Below are 21,714 nucleotides of genomic sequence, written 5' to 3' on the forward strand. Positions count from 1 at the left end.
TGAAACCCCTGGGGGTTTGAAATGTACACTATACCCCTAGATGAATTCCCTGAGGGGTGTAGTTTGCAAAATGGGGTCACTTGTGGGGGGGTTCCTAACTTTTAACATCTTATGGTGCCTAGAAACCTACATGGTGCCTAAAAAATAATCTCATAAAAAGGAGGCTCCAAAATCAAGTAGGTGCTCCTTCTATTATGAAGCCTGTGGTTTGGTCAACGTGCACACTAGGGCCACATATAGGATATTTATGAAAACAAAAGAATTGGGGGAATCAATTTTTAGTCACATTTCTCTAGTAAAATGTACTGTGTTCCTTAGAAAAATGTATTAAAATTGCAAATCTGCAAAAAAATATGAAATTTTGAAATTTCACCTACAATTTGTTTTAATTCCTGTGAAACACCTAAAGGGTTAACAAACGTCCAAAATGCTGTTTTGAATACTGTGAGGGGTGCAGTTTTTGAAATGGTATCATTTATGGGGGTGTCTCACATACAAGTCCCTCAAAGTCACATCAGAACTGAACTAGTCCCTAAAAAAATCAGTGTTTGAAATTTTCTTGAAAATTTGAGAATTTGCTATTCATATTGTAAGCCTCCTAGTGTCCAAAAAAATTAAAAGGAAGTTGAAATAATGATGGAAACATAAAGTAGACATATGGTCTATGTTAGTTATTAACTATTTTGAGTGGTATGATTATTTGTCTCACAAGCAGAAAATTTAACATTTTGCAAATTGCTAAATTTTCCATTTTTTTACGACATTTTGGTATTTTTCACAAAAAAACACAGACTGTATCGACCCAAATTTACCACTAATTTGAAGTACAATGTGTCACGAAAAAACAATCTCAAAATCACTGGGATAAGTAAAAGCAAAAAAAAGTGAGGGGGTGATACATGTCAGATTTGAAAAAAAGGGCTCTGTCAGGAACGCAAAAACTGGCTCTGTCAGGAAGGGGTTAAGCTATTTGCACTTTTTTCTTGTTTTATGTTCTCTATTTCTACTTAAGTATTTTGTAAGGTGTTGCAGACCCCTTGTTCTGCTATATAAAAGCGTATATTATGAATAATAATAATAATAATAATAATAATAATAATAATGATAATAATAATGATAATAACAACATACATTTAAGGATACTTTATTGTCTATAACTATAACTCTGAGTAACCAGGCAGAGCACCTGTGATTAGCAGGGGAAGTGATTAATTTGGCTTTTTTGGATTTATTTAAATCTCACCTGGATTTATTTGGATCTACTTGGATCTATTTCTCACCACCAGAATAACCAAATTGGAATTACAGTAGATTCTGTACAGAATCATTTCCCTATAGATTGTAAGCTTGCGAGCAGGGCCCTTCTACCTTTTGACTGTCTATAAATACCCAGTTTGTTGTATCACTGTCTCCTTTTTAAAGCGCAACGGAATATGCTGCGCTATATAAGAAACTGTTAATAAATAAATTATCTCTAAAGACATATATACAGGGCCAGTGGAAGGTTTCTCAGTACCCTATGCAAAACATGAGCTTACTGCTCCCACCACGGCCCACATACCATTACTGACTTTCCAGAACCTGAAGTTAAAGTGTGGAGGTGGCGTATTTTAGAAGAAACACCTGCCGTTTGCATTAAGTTTAACAAGGCTGTCTGGCTGAGTTATCGTTAATTTTGTGATAATCAGAATTAGGGCCACACCCAGATTCTTGACCCCCTAGGAATCTGTCTACTGGTAGATCTGGTCCTGACATATATATATAGGGTATTGAGAACCAGTATGTATTTCTTCTTAAACCAATTGCTGTACTAGAAATCTCTTTTGATGCGTTTGATTTAAACATAATGACATTTAAAGAAGAATAAACCGGGGGATGTCACTAATTTCTTTCCCATGTAAAAATACAATTTAATTTAGTATAGAAAAGGCTTAATTGGCACTAATTACCTGAGATTCTGGTACCTTTCTCAGGTTCAGTTATGCCATACAGATTTCCATGTTTACATTTACATAGTCTCCAATTTACTGGATTTCAGTCAATCCCTCTAAAGGCTGACAGAAAATTTAGGACTAATATGTCTAAATTGGAGGGATATGGGTCTTTTACCTCACAGCTAAACCTACAGTGGGTCTGTTTTTCTTGGTTGAATGAGATATACAGTTATTCATAGAAAACGAACAATAGTTTATATTTCTGAATTAAAGCGATAAAACCGAACAAACCTGGTCCCCCTTTGGTCCAGACGGTCCTGATAATCCTTGAGATCCTCTTTCACCCTTTGATCCAGCAATTCCTTCTGGCCCTTGGAATCCTGGGGGACCTGCTCGACCCTGCATTCCAAGTTGACCGGGACGACCCTATAAAACAAATACACAGATATATAAAAAATATTTGGAAAAAAAAATACATTGATTCCAGCAATTAAAGTGAAATTTACCTTACTGAGAACGTAAAGGATTTACAACTTTACAATTCTATATAACAATAAAATACAAAAACATTAAGTAGAATAGTTACAGCAACAAAACTGATGTTATAGCAGTAACATTTATGCTGCTACGCGATAATAATATTGTCAGTGATATTTCTGTGCATATAGTCTAGTGTGTACGCACTATATCGTTAACGATGTGCACTCCCATGAGTCTTTGACGACCCCCTTTGCCGTCTGTATATGTAATAAAACCCTGACAGCTCTGAAATTGTGAGTCCTAACGCCAAAGTGGGTCGCATCCATATCACCATGGCCGTGGCGTAGCTACATATGTGGCAGACCCCGCAGCAGCTTGGGGGAGCAGCGCTAAAAGGGGTCTGTGGTGGGCGCCGCTGGCTGAACTGACAGGTGACCTAGCCAGCAGTGTGTGCTGAGCTGGTTCCGCACTGTACATATCTAATGAGCAGGGACCCAGCGCAGTGCATATTGAAGGAGCGGGTCCCCACCCTGTGCATAGGTAATGAGCAGGTTCTGCTCACTACCTATGCACAGGACGGGGACCCTCTCAATAAATATGCACTGTGCTGGGTCCCTGCTCATTAGATATGCACGGAGTGCCTGGGTCTGGTTCGCCTGTCAGCTCAGCCAGTGGCACCCATAGTCCATCACCTCGCCCCTTTATGGGGGGAAAGGGGGGGCGCCGGCATTTTTTTTGGGAGCGGGGAGAAAAATATCTGGCTACGCCACTGCACCATGGAGTCACAATTCCATGTTGCAACAGTCAGGTTGAGAGAGATTTCTAATATCTCAGTCAGTGATTCAAGGAGTCTGAAAAATCAGTTGAATTGTAAGTTACTTTAGGCTCCTCACCTCATTTGGGGGGAACTTTACTAAGATGTGTATTCTACTTCACATGTGATGTTGCTATAACCAATCAGATCCTTTCTACTATTTTCTAGAGGGTACTAAAAAAGTAAGAAGTAGATTCTGATTGGTTTTCCCCTAAGTGCCTCTGCAATAACTACTGTGCATATGCACTCTGATGCATAGGCAAGTGCAGGGGGGTTTCTGGTTGCCCGGAAACCCTCTCCTCTTGGCAAGTGCCTTAAATTATGACAATAGCACTGGTATATAATATGATCAACAGAGCTGCCACCACATCAGTGTAATGGACAAAGCAGAGCTGCGCAGCTTCTTCTACCAAGTTTGCTGTGTGTGTGTGTGTGTGTGTGTGTGTGGATCTGAGCCCTCAAACATTGCAATAGATCAGAGAGTAGCTGCCAGGAGGAAGAGACAGGAGCCTTAACATGAGGTGGGAGAATGTGAGCTTACAAAGTACTGGTTCTATTATGTCTGTGTATTTATTTATTATGGCATGTGTAACCTTTCCCTGGTCACTTATTTTATTTAAATGTTTGACACAGCCTATATTAAGACCATCTGTACTGTTAAATATTAATACTGTATTCCATACTGTATCCAGTGTATAAAAAGACAATTTTTTAGGGCTGTTACCACTCCCCCAGACTCCTGTACTTAATCCAATGTGTTGCAGAGTGGGAGACTATGGATTAAATCTGGAAACCCCCTCTAAAAATCCTGCGTTTGCCACTGTGATGACCACACATGGTGGGCATTCTGTGGTAACTTGCTGGAGTACTGTAATAATTTCTATTGTCTGCTGGGTCTCAAGGCAAAAAAGTTTGAGAACCCCAGCACTAGACGATTCGCTCCATAAGCGATAGATATCCTCAATGATTTTCATTTAACTCCCGGAAAAAAATTATATAGTTTATACACCATGAACACTACCATTCAGTGATGTCATCGGGTCCCTGTTCCGTACATGCAGTCATTGACAATATGGTCGTATTGAGCTGCATGTACAGAAGATGGTGAGGTCATTAACAACACGCAGAAGCGTGGATTGTTCATCTTACATAACGCACAAAGTAAGTGATATTTTAAATTGTCAGTCAAAAGGGCCTAAGGGGGAGATTTATTAAGCTCGGTGAAGTGACAACGTGTCTGTTTTTTTATCACCAGCCAATCAGCTCCTAACTGTGAAGTTACAGGCTTGGTTTGAAAAATGACAGGTAGGAGCTGATTGGCTGGTGATAAAGACCAGACACTTTATCACTTCACCACGCTTAGTAAATCTACCCCTGAATGAGCGATACCATTCAAGGGAAATTGTCCCGCGGCTCCTGTGCTGGCGAGTAACATACAATCCTGCCAGCTTCACAAGGAAGCAGGCAGGATGCGAGAGAGTTGCAGACTCTTCCGAAGCTGTGAGGGAGTACCCCAAAAATCAGGAGCCTACCGTGGGGAAGGTGACCAAGTATGATATCACATACTTGAAATGAAAGACTTGCTCATTTCTTACTTAAATTACCATTATATTGACATTGATTTACAGGAAAATATGTTGTGGTTGTTGTAATCGAGAATCCTAGGGCCTGTATTAAATGCGGCCGGCGAGGGGGTTAAACGGTGGGGATTGCAGAAAACCGGCGATCCTAGCTGTTTAACCCCCTCGTCGGCCACTCACCCTATTCTTTGTTCCGGGAAATCCTTGTTGTCACAGGACAGCGAGGATTCCCCCAAACAGCGAGGCTCGCAGCTAATGCAGGGAGCCCGCTGCGTTTAGCCGTGAGTCTAGCTGCTTCTGTGGCCGTATATGCCGATTTCCCCTTGCTCCAAAAACGGAGCAAGGGAGAATCAGCGTATGTGGGGGCATTGAATACACCCCTAAGGGCCTGATTCATACCTGTTAAGGTCCACATACACTAGTATGCCCTGTAGAGACCCCTGGCAGCTCCCGGGAGGCTGCTTACAATTTGCCACTTGATGTTCCAAATTATACATGCAATAAATCGCATGCGATTTATTGCATGTATATCACCGGGGAGCTGGCAGGGGCAGGCAGGGGGGTCTGTACGGCGCAGGGGTTCCTGCAGCATTGTGCATTGGTCCGGGCAGCGGTGGCTGGTAAGCAGCGTCCATGCGGGCAGCGGGGTCCCTGCAGCACTGTGCATTAAGTCGGCGGGGTCCGCGCGGTGACTTGGAAATAACTAGCGCTATTTGCCGGGGCGGTAACGCGAGAAGCGCTGCTGAGTTTGAAAACACTGGGCAACATTTTTAAATCAATATTGGCTGCCTTATTATTACACTGCAATTAGGTTTCAGTTTCAACACACCTCACCCAAATCTAACTCTCTCTGCACATGTTACATCAGCCCCACCTGCAGTGCAGCATGGTTTTGTTCATCTGCAAAAACTGCAGCCTTGCTAAGAGGCCCTAATTCACTAGAATGTATTTTGTTCGTATAAAACTACAAATAATATAGGGGGAAAAAAAGTTTGGAAATTGGGCGCAATGTCATGTAATGATTCAGCAGAGGGAGCTAAACTCTTTACCAAGCCAGGAGCCAAGGCAGATTGTAGGAGGTTACGCTGACAGATGTTCTCACTTCGGCTTACAGTATTAGAAGAAACCACTACACTTGTAGGAACCTGCCAAGTTACACTGTATTTATTCATTTCCTAGAAAATCTTCTGTAACTGGAAAGCTAAATGTACATTAGCGAGTGAAGGTATTTGTACTATAGATGGAACACCTGGACCTGAGCAGCACAGCGTGATGTCACACAGTAAATAGAACAGAATGTCACCTATCACCCATGTAATCTGAAATAACATTACCAAATATCGGGCCTAATTCAGACTCAGATCTCAGGACTAATTTGTTCTCAAAATGGGCAAAACCATGCTGCACTGCAGGTGGGGCAGATGTTACATGTGCATAGGGAGCTACATTTGGGTGTTTTGTTTCTGTGCAGGGTACCGGATGCTTTATTTTAACACTGTAATTTAGATTTCAGTTTGATCACACCCCACCCACTCTCTCTGCACATGTTACATCTGCCCCACCTGCAGTGCAGCATGGTTTTCCTGATATCAGGTCTGAATTAGGCCGATAGTTTCCAAGAGCAGTATGAAGGTTTTTAAAATAATTCCTTAACTAATATGTGGTTACAAATCTCGTCACACCACTGCGTCTTTCTACAGAGCGCTACTGCAAAATTATGCTAATGCAACAGTCAAAGGAGTTTGCACAGAGGCGTCCACCTGCAGCATATCTAATTCGGCGCTTGCAGACAAAGACCATCGGTTGCACCATCGAACATCTACCTTAAATGCACACTGCCTCTGAATCACTCTGTGCACAAGCTTTCACTGTGACTGGAATTGGTTATTCACATTGAGACTCATGCATACCTCCCAACTTCTGACCTGTAGAAAAGGGGGCGGGGCGTATGCAAATGAGGTTGTGGCTTATGCTAATTAGCCGCGACCTCATTTTCATACGAGAATAGACGCTGTGCGCATGCGCACAGCGTCTATTCTACTAGATTGGGGGGTCTCCCAACTGCCACCCCCCGCAGCGGGACAATGCCTGCCGCGGGTGGGACAGCGGGACAGGACCCGAAAATCGGGACTGTCCCGCTGTAATCGTGACAGTTGGGAGGTATGCTCATGCACATTACAAAATAAAATCAGTGAACTGTGCAAACATCAGCATAGTATCCACCTCTGCTTCAGGCACTGAGGGCCAAATGTACTAAGCTTGAAAAGAGGTTAAATGGAGAGTGATAAAATCACAAGCCAATCAGCTCCTACCTGCCATGCCACAGGCTATGTTTGAAATATAAGCAAAGGGTTTTGTTGAGTCCGCACACAATCTTATGAGGGTATTCTGTGATTGTTAGACCAACATTGTTATCATCAAAGGATGATCTATGGTATAGCCTGTTGGTGGTGCTCCCAGAACAAGTTTCAGAGAACTTCACTGGAAAGGGAGGGGTCTTACAACATACAACATACATCAAATTAAAGTGTGCCCCAGGTAAGACTGAATCAGTCTTTTCTTGCATCTTACCGCAAGACCCCTCCCTTATGTTTGAAATATGACATGTAGGAGTTGATTGGCTGGTGGCTTATCACTCTCCATTGTACCACTTTTCAATGCTTAGTACATCCCGCCCCGAAACTCTAAGCAAAAAAATATCACAACCTCTGCAGAGTATAGACATGACATATTTCTGTATATGTTCTAGCAAAACTCATTTTACTTGTTGGATTTAAGATGAAATAAATCAAAATGGCGACTGTGGCATGGTATTTCTGACTCTCCCAGATCTTGCATTGACTTCAAAAACTCCCTTTAACTTCTATTTCTATTCTGACCATGGAAATTCCTTAGAATATCTTTGTAGCTTTCCTCTGCTTTGTAGAAGTCAATTATGTGTATTGCTAAGTCATCAACCTATTGAGGATCCCATGATTGTTAAGAGTAGGAACATCATCCTGAGAGGTTAGAAGGGTCACAGAATATTTCTTCTGCTCCTAGGTTTATGTCTCCTTTTATGGATAGGAAGAACTATTATTATTTTTATTTATTTCCCGTTATTTATATAGCTCACACATATTCTGCAGCGCTTTACAGAGAACATTTGGCCATTCACATCAGTGGAGCTTACAATCTATATTCCCTACCACATGTACACGAGAATACATTCATTCTAGTGTTTCATTTTGTTGGGAGCCAATGAACCTACCAGTATATTTTTGGTTTGTGGGAGGAAATCGGGGTACCCGCAAGCACGGGAAGAATATACAAACTCCGCACAGTTAGGGCCATGGTTTGTATCATACCCATGACCTCAGTGCTGTGAGGCAGTAATATTAACCATTACACCATCTGTGTATCTATCTCATATTTTATAGAAAATTGCCATGGTCAATCCATTAATTTGCTCGGTAGTAGACATTGTTAGCGGTGGATACCGCCATCTAACATAGACCTCTAATCATGTAAAGAAATTACCAAATTTAAGAACCACCAAAACTAAGGTTATCAGAGTTGGCCCCTTCTTCACATAGCATGGGCACCAGTGGAAAAGCACAGATGACAGAGCTTTATTATTTTCAAATGCATTAAAAAGCAGTGAAAGTTATGGCGCTTGCCACCTCTTGTGCTAAGGGTGAAGGATTCTGATGCCTCACTATCCCTATTTAGTGTATCTGATACTATATACTATATGTTGAAACCAGAGTTGGTCCTCAGAGATACCACTAGTAGACTCTCCTCCGATACTGTTAAAAAATACGGAGCAGACTTTGAGAACCGTCCATTCATCTATTTGGCAAGAAATTCACATTAAGATCATTGGTCATAAATTTTGATTTCAGGCCGTTTTTATCAGCAGAAAACGGATTGCACCTATTTGGATACCCCCATAACACGGAGGGGGCAGAGGGCATTGCGTGGGATCAGATTAGGTTCACAACTACTTATACCCCAATCCCAACACCGCTGTGGGCCCAAAAAGGGGTCTCCCCACTACACAAAGTGGGTCAGGTAATTTGCATAACATAGGGGGTAAAGGACATTGATTGGGTCCACATTAGGTTCACAGCCACTAAGGCCCACAATCCCGACACCGCCAGGGTCCCGGGGCCCAAAAAGTGGTCCGGCCACTACAGAATGTGGGTCAGGGATGCAAGAAATGACAGGGTTGCATACCATAAAAGGGATAGAGGACACCACAGACAGGTGTATGCCGGTCTCACCATGCACATAAAAAAAGAACTGACTGTGGATTAATCTCACATGGATTTCACAACAATATCTAGAGTGTTTGAGTCACCGATCACTCTGCCAATGAGTCGCTTATTAATATCAGTTTGTCAAAAGTTTTGTAAAGTGAAAATGTTAGGCCTTTAAGGGTCCACTTAAGGGAGTCTGTTTATTGTGTTGTATTCAGAAAGTCATAAGCTTTCCAACGACATATCCCAATGCCTGAAAATAACAGAAATAGCATGTACTCTTATGACAGCACCCTTAAAGGCTTGTCCGATTTAGTTATTTGGTTCTTGTGTAGTTTCACGGCAGCAGTTTCGTTGTCAGAGTAGCGTCCCTGTCAGAATCAACGTAGTGTTCCCGCGGCCAGCGCAGTTAGTGTAGTCAGTCAGAAGTAGCGTAGTGTTCCTGCGGCTGCTTAGCGTGGTTAGCGTAGTCAGCGTAGTCAGTCAGAAGTAGCGTAGTGTTCCCACGGCCACTTAGCGTAGTCAGTGTCCCTGTCAGAAGTAGCCTAGTGTATGATATGGCAGGTGTGAATGTTTCTTTAAACACCTCTACTATCCACGGTAGCCTGAAGCGTGGCGAGTGCAGCGAGCTACGCGTCCTCCCGACTTGTTCATACCCCACTATCCACATTGACGTGGAGTTTATCTTATGAAGTGTGGCGAGCGCAGCGAGCCACCGAGCCCAGAACTTGGTGAGCACAGCAAACCCCGCGAGGAGCCGCAGAATACATGTAAAGTAACCCACATGCCCTTGCCTCCTCAGTGGCTCGCTGCGCTCGCCACATTTTATTAAATCAAATCCACGCGGACGTGGATAGTGCGGGTATGAACAAGTCTGGGGGGCGCTTAACACGTCCGCTCGCCACACTTCGGGCTGGCGTGGATAGTGGGGGTTTCAAATGGAGGCATTTGCCAGTATGTAACATGGAGCACTGGCAAATGCCTCCTTTATTGTGCATGAGACGCTCCTGCGTCTCAGACAGTTGGAGCACCTCTCCGCCTGCATGATCCCCTCTCCGCCGGCGTCCGCCAGCGGAGAAGGGATCATGCTGGCGCTGTGTGAGAGGCGCTCACTAGGCTTGTCAGGGATGATAGGGACAGAGCTGCAGCTCCCGGGGACAGTACGGTGACTTTGCTAACTACGCGGGGCTGCCGCAGAGACACTACGCTTGCTACGCTAGGCAGCCGTTGGGCTGCACTGACAACGTATCTTATGCTGCCGCCGTGAAACACAAGTACCATTTATTTATTTATTTACAGTTTATTATATAGCGCAGCATATTCCGTTGCGCTTCACAATTGGAAACAACAGTGATTAAACAAACTGGGTAGATACAAACCGACATGGAGGTGTTAAACCCATCTTCAAACTTAGGCCCTTATTCTGCATCGTGCGGTACGGCCCGCGTGCGGCCGTACCGCCGATGTTTTTAGTCTGCACATGCGCAGAGGTCAATCTGCGCATGTGCAGCCCCATTCGCCGCAGACGTATTTCGTCCGCCGCAAAGGGGGCGTATAGGGGCGTGAGGGGCTTCATACCCTCATTTCCCTATGTATACGCCCCGCGTTTCATGGGCGTTCCCATGCAAACGCGGGGCGTATGCATGGTAATGAGGCTATGACGCCACTGATGGGGGCGGAAAGCTGACGTCGCCGGATGTCAGCTCTCAGCCCCCATACAAGCTATCACACGGACGATTGTCCGTGTGGTCTCAGCTTGCGGGAGCTGCTGTGGCGTGCGGCCCTGCCTTCGATGGTCGACGACCATCGAATGCAGGGGGCAGCTCCCACCATGGTGGAGGCGTACGCCCCACCATTTTTATGCGGATCGCCAGCCGTCCGTGTACGGACGGCCGTGGCGATCCGTCTCGTGGGCGGGGATTGGTTTGTGCGGCCGGAGCACCGTGTGCGGCTCCGGCCGCACCAACCAGAATAAGGGCCTTAGATGGTCCCTTAAGATGAGAAGGTAGAGTGCAAAGTTTGAAGATGATTAGTTAAAGCATTCAAGAGCTACAACACAAACATTGTTCAATTATACTTACAGTATATGTAGATATATTGATACATGTAATTCAGTCTATTTGGCATCTGCAGAGAAGAGTCTTTGGACAGTTGAATCTGAGATAAAGCCGCACACCTGATCTAAGGGAGCTCAGATTTGGCCTATTTTCTTCATATACCTGTAGGTCTCAGGTAGAAAACAGGCCAAATCTGACTAGTGGATGGGCACCAGAGTTGTGTGTTTTCATTTTATCTGTGCTGGATTGTATTTCATTCATACCGGTTTTCCATTTTTATAATCATTATTATTATTATTATTATTATTATTATTATTATTATTTTTTGCTGTATCTGGAAAAAGTGCACTCCTAAATTGAGAGGAAATATAGAAGTTCAGCTATATAGAAGTCTATTACGTCAGCTGGTATGTACAGTATGTACAGTACAAGGCCTATGGAGACTTGTCTTGGCATGGGTGGGTTCGTTTGTGCACTATTTGTACAAAACATAAAGAAAAAGCTCTGTTTATTTAACATCACACACATGGTTGAGTGTTGAGAGATTTTGCTGCATTTCTCGTAAATAGACTAGTCAATGCAAGCCTCATTCAACCAAATAGTGCATGGAATCGCCATTTATCTTTTATAGAGTCTCCGACATTTAACAATGCTGAAAAACTCATCGCTGGCAAAGGGACTAGGGGCGTGCCAGCAGCTCACAGAGCACTGGGCATGCCCCCGCAGTGACAGCACATGGAAGGCGTGGTTTATAGGAGCGTCATCCCGTGAAGCCATGCCCCCTTTTTCTAAAATCATGCCCCTGTTTGGGGCCCACCGATTTTCACAATCATTGCTGCCCATACACGCTGGGCAAAATCGCTCAGTGTGTATGGACCTTTAGCCACCTACCAGATACTCTCCAGTGCGGTGACTGAGCAGTCAGATCAAGAAACACACACACACACACACACTGCAGTCTTGGTAGGAAAATATGCTGCCACTGGGCATGTGCTACTCCATTCCACCTTTTATACTGCATGTAGAGGGCGCTGGCCAGGCTGTGGGGAAGGATTTATTCCAGACAATTGGTACCCCCCCTCTGCATGCTCCACTTCCTATGAGGTTTAATACATCTCTGATGTTCAGGAAAAAGGCGTATTTAAGCTTCTGTCCAATACTATCCCGCAGTAATGTCAACATGCCCTCATCTCTATTTTCAGCTACATGCCATAAATCAGATCATTATCAATGTAGAGTTTGTATGTGCTCTCTGTGCTTGTTTGCATTGGATTCTTTCAGATGCTCAGATGCTACCGGACTGTGGGAAGTCTATTTGAAACACGTTATTATGCATCATTTGTACTTAAGTATCTGTATTGTCTGTATTACACTGCAAATTATATGGAGCCACACAATAAACAATAATTATCATGAAGTTAGACTGTTTCACTCAGGTAAAGACTGATGCGAATCATTGGGCATTCTTTCTAAAACATTGCATGATATTTTGGCACTATCTAAAATTATGCTTATTTACTAAAAAGACATGTTCAGATCAAATATTCAGAGCGGCACCTGTCTTCTGTATATGTGCTAGGTTCTAAGCATCCAGCGGACTACACAACCCCTATCCTATAAAATATGAAATGCTCTGATTTCACTAATTGCCAATCAAACTAAACCTAAGTTTCCACAGATTTCTATTGTTATTCTTTTCCCTTGGCTGTATTATGCTGCTAACGGGGCCCTTTAAATTCTGCATGTCCTTTCATTGAGAATCTGGCTTCCACTGTCAAACTCTATAAATATAGAATTCAAAGACCGTATAAGGCAGCAGTGTTTGGTGAGAGGGCAGAGGTTGGCAACTGCTTATTAATAAGTGCTGGGAAGAGGCAGAATGGGTGAAAATGGAAATGTAGTCATAAAAGGAACAATTAAAATGTCTGTCAGTTGCGATTTGTAACATACTCAGTGCAAGTTGCATACACTGAGTATTATAAAACTGCAACACATTTTTAGAACATGTCAATGCAGTGACGGGGATCAGTAATTTAATGTCAACTATGATTTATTAATTGAAGAGGTTAAATTAAACATATACACGGTAAATATATATTACCTTTATTTCATTAAAGAATGGGATTTATTTTATATGAAAATGTAACTATTATATTAGATATGTTATTGATTTAACAATTTGGGGGATGAATCAGGTTGGATTGCATAGCTTAGCTGGCGTTTCTGGAAATGGGGGCACTTTGCCCCATTTTCTGGGAGTGGGCAGGTGAAGGACTGTGCTGCGAGGTGCAGTTTCCTTGGCTTCGGAAGATGCCCTGGGACAGGCAGCCTGAGTAAGGTCAGACGCAGGGCCAGATGTACTAAGCTTGAAAAGTGATAAAAAAAATTGAGGGATAAGCCACCAGCCAATCAGCTCCTACCTGCCATGTCGCAGGTTGGGTTTTAAAAATAAGAGGTAGGTGCTGATTGGTTAGAGGTTTTTCACTCTCCATTTTATCACTTTTCAAGGCTTAGTACATCTCACCCTCAGGCTGCAGTTGCAGAGGGGTATCGCATTGCAGTTTAATGTGATCACAAATGCAGGTAGTGGGTGGTAAGCCCCTCCTTCTACATTTGCAGTGCTAAGGATCACATAGGCTAAGCTACTGCAAGCAGCTTATCATATTGATCCATGCGGAATTAGACCCTTAGCACACATTTTTAGTCCCTAACCAGTAAAAGGCCTTGTTTGGAAGGGTCCACCTGTACAATAGCAGTTAATAGCATTTTCGTACGTGAGCTATATAGTTAAGATGATAAAAATAACACACACACACACACACACACACAGCTGAATTGTTATTGGCTGCATGACCAAAGACATCTGGGTACCTGTTATCACTTGTTTGCTATTAAGACAGGAAAAGGAAGTCTGTGGCCAGATATTACTACAATATAATGTGAATATCAAGTGATAAAACAGACAGCCTTGGCCATTTAGTAAGCTGGATGTAGAAATGTCACCATCCAATATAGAATTGGAGTGAGATCTAATACCAGTAAAAGGCTTCACAAAGACACCTCAATGGGACGATTGTTTGCCCCATTGCAAGACTGTCCCGAAATGTCATGGGTGACCTCTTGTGGGGTTAGGGCAAGAAAGGGTTATCACAGCTGCTGTCCTCAATGAAGAGGTCATGAGGCCAGAGGGAAGTTTTATCTTCCCAAATGATGCCATGAAAGGCATTACAATACAGAGTAGAAGAATGGTGGGCAATAAAGGCTGTAAAAACATCAGGGTCCAATCAACAACCCATCAACTCTTTTACAAGTTTTTATATATCTATGGAAAGAACCATATACTCCTAAATTGGCGAGAAATTAACCCTAAATTAGCATCGTTGCATCGCTCAATGCCCACATCTAATGACAAAGATTCACTGGGAGGTTGTAGACGGACAATAAATCTTCTGAATTTCTCATGGTAACGACATACACTTGTACCAGGGGGTACAGCTCTGGGAGGAATGAGCATGTGACACATTCAAATTGATTATTGTGAGCGTCATCTCTTTATATGGCTAGTACAACTAGAAAAAGAGATACAAGATATGAAATATAATGCAGTAATTCTTAGGTACAGTATACGTCTGTTCTATATTACCCCATTTATGTGTTATGCTGCCAGATATTTCAGCAAAGGAAAGACAAGTTGTTGCTTTTTTTGTTGTTGCATTTCTTCCTCATTGGAACCTGCCCTGGATAGTCCTCTACAGGGGTGGTTACAGAGTGAGGGGGAGGAGTAGGAGACAAATTGCTTGGCTTTTGTTGGGGAGACAGTAAATTCTTCACACTAGTCACACATCACTCTGCATGAGACAGGTGAATCTGAACATCCCAGCACAGTTTAGGAAGGTCTCACTGCTGGAAAACAAGAGCCCCTGCTCCAAAAATCATTTCCATTTCAATGGCAAAGAAAAACCCTCTATAGGGATTTTAATCATCCAACTCCATACTGTGATGCTTCAAAGGGGGGAAAGTTTGCCCTCCCAAATCACTTTTCAGTCTCGATTATCACGGGCAAACATGACAACAAAAACAGTCTTCTGCTTGATCTTCTTGTTTTGTGCTACTTGCTGGAGTATTAATAGGGCGTAAGATTAGCATGTCATGGCGGCAGCGCCTACAGAAAGACGTTCTTATTCCCAGACATACATCTTATTAGTGGTGTGAACAGTTTTTCTTCAGCGAGTGAGCATTGATAACTTTGAGGATTTAAAAAAAAAAAAACAGATACCAGTGACATCGTTCTTCAATGTATATATATACATGTAAGTCACTTTTTACATAATAGAAAAATAGTGTCGGCCCAGTTAAAGGGCCAGATGCACTAAGCTTCAAAAGTGATAAAATGGAGAGTGATAAACAACCAACCAATCAGCTCATATACCGATATGCTGGGAATTTAACCGGTACCACTCTCAGGTCACCAGATGAGGCCCTGACGATTTGACCATCAATGGTGGTAACTATAGTTAATCTATTGGCCCAATGAACATCCTTTACTTTCCTTCCGGAGCCATGTGCATGCACTGACTGTTTTTTAAAGGCCCCCTCCTCTTTTTTATCCATTGCGCAATTTTTTCATTAGATATATATATTTTTTTTTTATATTATATTTTTTTCTTATAGAGAATTCTCTTTACTGTTCTCTTAAATGTTGTGTAATGAAATAAATGCATTTGTACTTTATGATATAATTGTGTTTGGTCATCATTCAGACTAACCCAAGCGCTGTATACTCCTTCTTTTGTTCATTTATTCACGGGGAGCCTTACACACTCCTATATACAGCAGCTTTAACTGGTTTCGAGGTTCACCTTTTTCTCTCTTTAACCAATCAGCTCCTGCCTGACATTTTTCAAAAACAGTCTGGGACATGTCAGGTAGGAGCTGATTCGCTGGCTGTTTATCACTCTCCATTCTATCACTTTTGAGGCTTAGTGCATCTGGCTCATAATCTGTAAAATGGAACAAACTGTGGATTTTGAAATATGTATGCACCAGTACCAGATGGAACAGGAAATGGCAGAATAACGTCATACCTGTCTACCTAAACCTGGTGCGAGCAGAGAATGAAATCTCTGATTTTGTTTTCAAATATTTGAAGCATTAGCATGTGTTTTTGCAAGTTTATTAGGGTGTAGGTCATAGGGTCGACAGTATGAAAGTTGACATACATTAGGTCGACCATAAAGATCAACAAGTCGACACATGAAATAGGTCAACAAGTCTAAGGTAGCCAGAGTCAGAAGGTCGGATCAAGCATTAGGGCAACAATGAGAAAGTCGGCAGTCAAAAGATCGACATTAGTTTTCCACGGTTTTTGTCCCGAATGTCGGCGTAAGTCGGCATGGACACTGTATCAGTGTACCGGGTCCCCTCGCATATCGCCTGTTTATTTTTTGTTTTTTTTTAAGTAAAACTCTTCATACTGTTGACCTAGCGACCTTATCCCGTTTATAAAAGGTTTTTCCTAGAGAGACGCAAATGACAAAGGTAGGAAAAGTCAGAAATGAAGCATTATACTTCTGTGCCATACACAACCGTTTAGAAAGCAGCTGCTCTGAGTTACTATGCAGTTTACCTCATATATGCACAACATCGCTGCATCTGTGCAGTTCCTGTTTAACACAGATACACTCATTAGCAGACATGATAAAAGGTAGGCTGCCGTAAGCATGAAATGTAACATTAATGACGGTGATAATTTAAACAGTTTATCAGACTTGTAAAGCAACTCTGGCAGGCAAAATGTGCTGTATTTGTACTTGGCTGCGTCGCATACACAGTCTGAGCACGCTTCCACTGCAAAACAGGAAAAGATGCATAACGAATGCTAGAAAACACGGAATATTACAGATACCATCTTATGAGATGAGATCAAGTAGTCTACCTTCAGCAGAGATGTCCCTGTTTCTTGGAGAAAAAAAAATGTGAATGCGATGCACAAAAATTATTGGGGACATGGGGGTCTGCTCCATAGCTAGACATTTCCAGAAGTGAACTATTAACCCACATAAATTTTTCATTGGCTTAAGCGCATAGAATAAACGATTAAGTCCGATGTTGCTTATCATCACTTAGATTGTGTGTTTAAGTCCATGGACAGTATTACGCGGCTATGTTAACACTCCACAAGGCCACAATCATTTGTTGGTATAAACTACACTTCCAGTCTGCTTAATCTTTGATGGACAGGTCCCATTGACTCTCAAATCTCTCTCCAAACAATACAACAAAGACTTAAATGACTATGTGGGTTGGTGAATCTACCCATGGTGCTTTGTGTTTCCTGCCAATGTATCCCTGGAATTCATGACCATGCAGATCACCAAATGGCACAAAGGGCCAGGGATTAAGCGTGGCTTTTTGTATGGGAGAATCTGAGGTCTGGAGGAAGATTTTACCTGTCAGGGTTTGTGTTCATTAGGCCTTGATGAGAGGCAGAAGGAAGCAGCACTGTAGAAGATCACAAACACTAGGGTGTGATAGTCACTGATCTGGACATGATAGCCTAATTCCAGCTGTCCTGGACACATGTCTAAAAAGCTTGAAATTATGGACAAATGTCTGCACTTTCTCTTCACCTGCTTAAGACACTTAAACCATGCAAAGTGTTTTCTTCAACATGACTGGAGGGAGAGGGACATATTTTATCTAAGATACTTCTAGAGACAATAAGCAACCATTTTATCCTTATACTTGGGGTTGTTTCAAAAATGTTTTGTCCGGGAAATATTATTACACAGAACACTTGAATAAATGTGAAAAGCAGTTGAAAAGATGTTATAGAAAGAACAGTACATTCCAGAATTTAAACGTAATTCCACTAAGTACCACTAGAGGGAACTGAATGCTAAAAAGATATCCATACACCAATCACAAGACACTAACTATTAAACACCTGTGGGGAAATATAACAGGGTGAGAGAATCAGAAAGTGAGAGTTTGGGTAAGAAATCTCCAGGGGTTTTTAAAGCGACAATAATTTACAATGCAAAACCAGTTTAATTTCTTACAAAAACTCTCACTTTCTGATTCTCTAACCCTAATACACCCCCACACACACCCCCACACACACCCCCACACACACACACACACACACACACACACAGTTGTTTGACCTCTGTTGTTGGCGATCCTTAATATAAAACCTCAAGGGAACCCTAAAAACACATATTATTACATTTATTTATGCAATGGTAACATATTAGGGAATGCCTTACAATCAGAGTTTGTTTATTCATTCATCTAGGTGCCTACACAAGTGGTGTTTACAATGTAATTCCCACTAGAGCCAACTTCAACAGAATCCAGGATTTCTGGGCTGTGGTAGAAAACCATAGGAAACCCATACAGACAGAAGGGAACACCGCAGAAACTCCATACAGATATGTCACAACCATTGATGAATTAAACAGAAGTTTCTTTATCTGAGCCATTCTGATTCATAGATAAATAAAAGATTTAAGAGTTGTGATGAGGATTTATCACAGCTCCAAGCAAAGTACTTATGAATGTCCACAGTTTGTAATATGCATTGATTTACAGTTAAATATATAATTGTGCGAACTAGACAAACAGATCATCAGTGAAACTCAGCTCAAAACTGAAGGGGTGAAAATCAGGGCAAGGGCTGAGTGCGGACACTTGGCTGCTCCTTTTCCTATGAGCAGTGATTAAGTGTTTACATAGTTATTGATGAAGAAGCCCATGTCCAAAAATGGCGAAACACCTGTCCAGACTCTTTCATTGGGACTGAGGACACAAATCACTTTTCTTGAAGGTATTTTCCTATCTCCTGAACAAATCACTACTTCAAAGTGACATAGTGCACTCCAGACATTTACAGAAAGGCGCCAATATCAAGTAAAAAAGAATTGGCTAAAGTCCTTCCAGAGGTTCAGCCATAAAACATGGTTATCGAAATATAAAATATCTGATGAATTGTACATTCTGGTTCAGCGGAGCCAAGCACCTTGCCCGATGCGTGACCAGCACAGCGAGCCATGTGAGGAGAAGCAGTATAGTAATTAGGGGTCCACGTGCTTGTGAGATTTTTCCAGTGTTGATCTTGTGCTTGTTGACCTTTTGGGGTTGACTATTACTACCGACAACATGCAGTTGTGCTGAGAGAGGGTGCAAGGGTGCACTAATTAGCTGGCCCAGGTCTGATAGAGGGGTCCAATGGAGTCCCCATTACCTGACAGCAGCAGCTGCTGCATTTCTTCTCAACCCAGCAGAGGCTGCTGTGTGCTGGACAGTAATGTACCAAAGGGGACCACAGCAAGACTCTCCAATCCCCTCTGCATCGCTGGCGGCCGCATCCCTCTTAGGTTTCTATGGGGGAAATGCAAAGCTGCCCAATGTATCAACATCTGGCAGACCGGCTTCGCATTCCTGGGCTATCGCCAGATGGCGAGAGACCATTGTAGCCTATCGGGCTCCTGATCCTACTGCCGCCGGGGCAGTGCGGTCAGCAGGGTTGGCGGGGTGTTGGCACTAACTCTGCATGTAAAGACCACCCGGCTTCCGGCATCGTAGGGACGGGCTTCTTTTGGAGCCTTGTTCCTGTGAGCAGGGGATGATACATCCCACTGTTAGGGCGGTAATAGTCCACCCAGATCGCATTGTAAATGCAATCAATGATAAATAGGGCCCTAAGTGTGCACAGCCAAGCCTCCCATAATTATCCCACACCCCCTGAAAAGTACCTGGGCCTGGCCAGGCTCTCTACTGCCATGATCCACACCCAAATATACAGATTGCAGCAGTTGCTCTTTAACAACACAATTTGCATAATAAGCAAGAACTCTCCAACAACTGTTTTATTGAAACTCTTCATACAAAATGCCATATGAGTGAGTAGGTGGCAGAAATGCTGGGTGTTGTAGTCCTGATGCAGATGGAAGCTGTACGGTAAGGGATTTTCATCTGTTTCTCAGCAACTGAACTTGGTAAGAAGACCCCAGCTAAAGTTCGCTGCCTAATATGTTAATACAGAACTACAAGCTGGAGAATTATTAACTATATTGGTCCGTTTCATGCAATTAATCTTACAGTTCTATTCATTGCATGCTGGTAAATCTAGTCTGCAAAAAGTGCCTATATAAACAAGTAGATCCAATCAAGATGACAAGAAAATGTTTAATTTAAACACAAAAACTAAAGGTACAGATGGAGCCCCTCTCATGCTTGCCAGAACGTCCTCGCTGGCGAGCACCAGTGGAGAGGGCCTCCATCAGACTGGGACGCGTGTGCGTCTCACGTGCACTCAAAATGGGTCCGGCCACTGCACAAAGAGAGTCAGGGAAGCAACATATGTCAAAGTTGCATAACATAGAGGGGGTAGAAGACATGGGGTTTAACCCCTTCCTGACAGAGCCAGTTTTTGCGTTCCTGACAGAGCCCTTTTTTTCAAATCTGACATGTCTCACTTAAGTGGGGATAACTTTTTTTTGCTTTTACTTATCCCAGTGATTTTGAGATTGTTTTTTCGTGACACATTGTACTTCAAATTAGTGGTAAATTTGGGTCGATACAGTCTGTGTTTTTTTGTGAAAAATACCAAAATATCGTGAAAAAATGGAAAATTTAGCGATTTGCAAAATGTTAAATTTTCTGCTTGTGAGACAAATAATCTTACCACTCAAAATAGTGAATAACTAACATAGACCATATGTCTACTTTATGTTGACATCATTATTTCAACTTCCTTTTAATTTTTTGGGACACTAGGAGGCTTACAATATGAATAGCAAATTCTCAAATTTTCAAGAAAATTTCAAACACTGATTTTTTTAGGGACCAGTTCAGTTCTGATGTGACTTTGAGGGACTTGTATGTGAGACACCCCCATAAATGATGCCATTTCAAAAACTGCACCCCTCACAGTATTCAAAACAGCATTTTGGAAGTTTGTTAACCCTTTAGGTGTTTCACAGGAATTAAAACAAAGTGTAGGTGAAATTTCAAAATTTCTTTTTTTTTGCAGATTTGCAATTTTAATACATTTTTCTAAGGAACACAGTACATTTTACTAGAGAAATGTGACTGAAAATTGATTCCCCCAATTCTTTTGTTTTCATAAATATCCTATATGTGGCCCTAGTGTGCACGGTGACCAAACCACAGGCTTCATAATAGAAGGAGCACCTACTTGATTTTGGAGCCTCCTTTTTATGAGATTATTTTTTAGGCACCATGTAGGTTTCTAGGCACCATAAGATGCTAAAAGTTAGGAACCCCCCCACAAGTGACCCCATTTTGCAAACTACACCCCTCAGGGAATTCATCTAGGGGTATAGTGTACATTTCAAACCCCCAGGGGTTTCACCAATTGTGGTACAACTGGGCAGTGAAAATGAAAAATTATTTTTTTTACACAAAAATACAGTTCTGGCTCCAAATTTGTCATTTTCAGAAGGTATGAAGGAGACAAAGCACCCCAAAATCTGTGCCCCAATTTCTCCCGAGTACGGCAATGCCTCACATGTGACCAAAAAATACCAGTTGGGTGCATGGCAGGACTCAGAAGGGAAGGAGTGATTTTTGGATTTTGCAGCT

The 21,714-nt window shown here is 42.4% G+C and overlaps 1 protein-coding gene across 4 annotated transcripts in view; it reads right to left on the reverse strand.

Moving 5' to 3' along the window:
- COL4A6 (collagen type IV alpha 6 chain) overlaps positions 1-21,714 on the reverse strand; it is a 279,946-nt gene that overhangs the window by 112,296 nt on the left and 145,936 nt on the right. For all 4 annotated transcript variants that reach the window (XM_083159360.1, XM_083159361.1, XM_083159358.1 and 1 more), the window contains exon 5: positions 2,226-2,360. In XM_083159360.1, coding sequence (XP_083015486.1) covers positions 2,226-2,360 — 135 coding nt within the window. The remainder of the gene's footprint in view (positions 1-2,225; positions 2,361-21,714) is intronic.

Source organism: Crinia signifera, chromosome 9 (genome assembly GCF_055691185.1).
Source record: "Crinia signifera chromosome 9, ASM5569118v1, whole genome shotgun sequence".
Taxonomy (NCBI): Eukaryota; Metazoa; Chordata; class Amphibia; order Anura; family Myobatrachidae; genus Crinia; species Crinia signifera.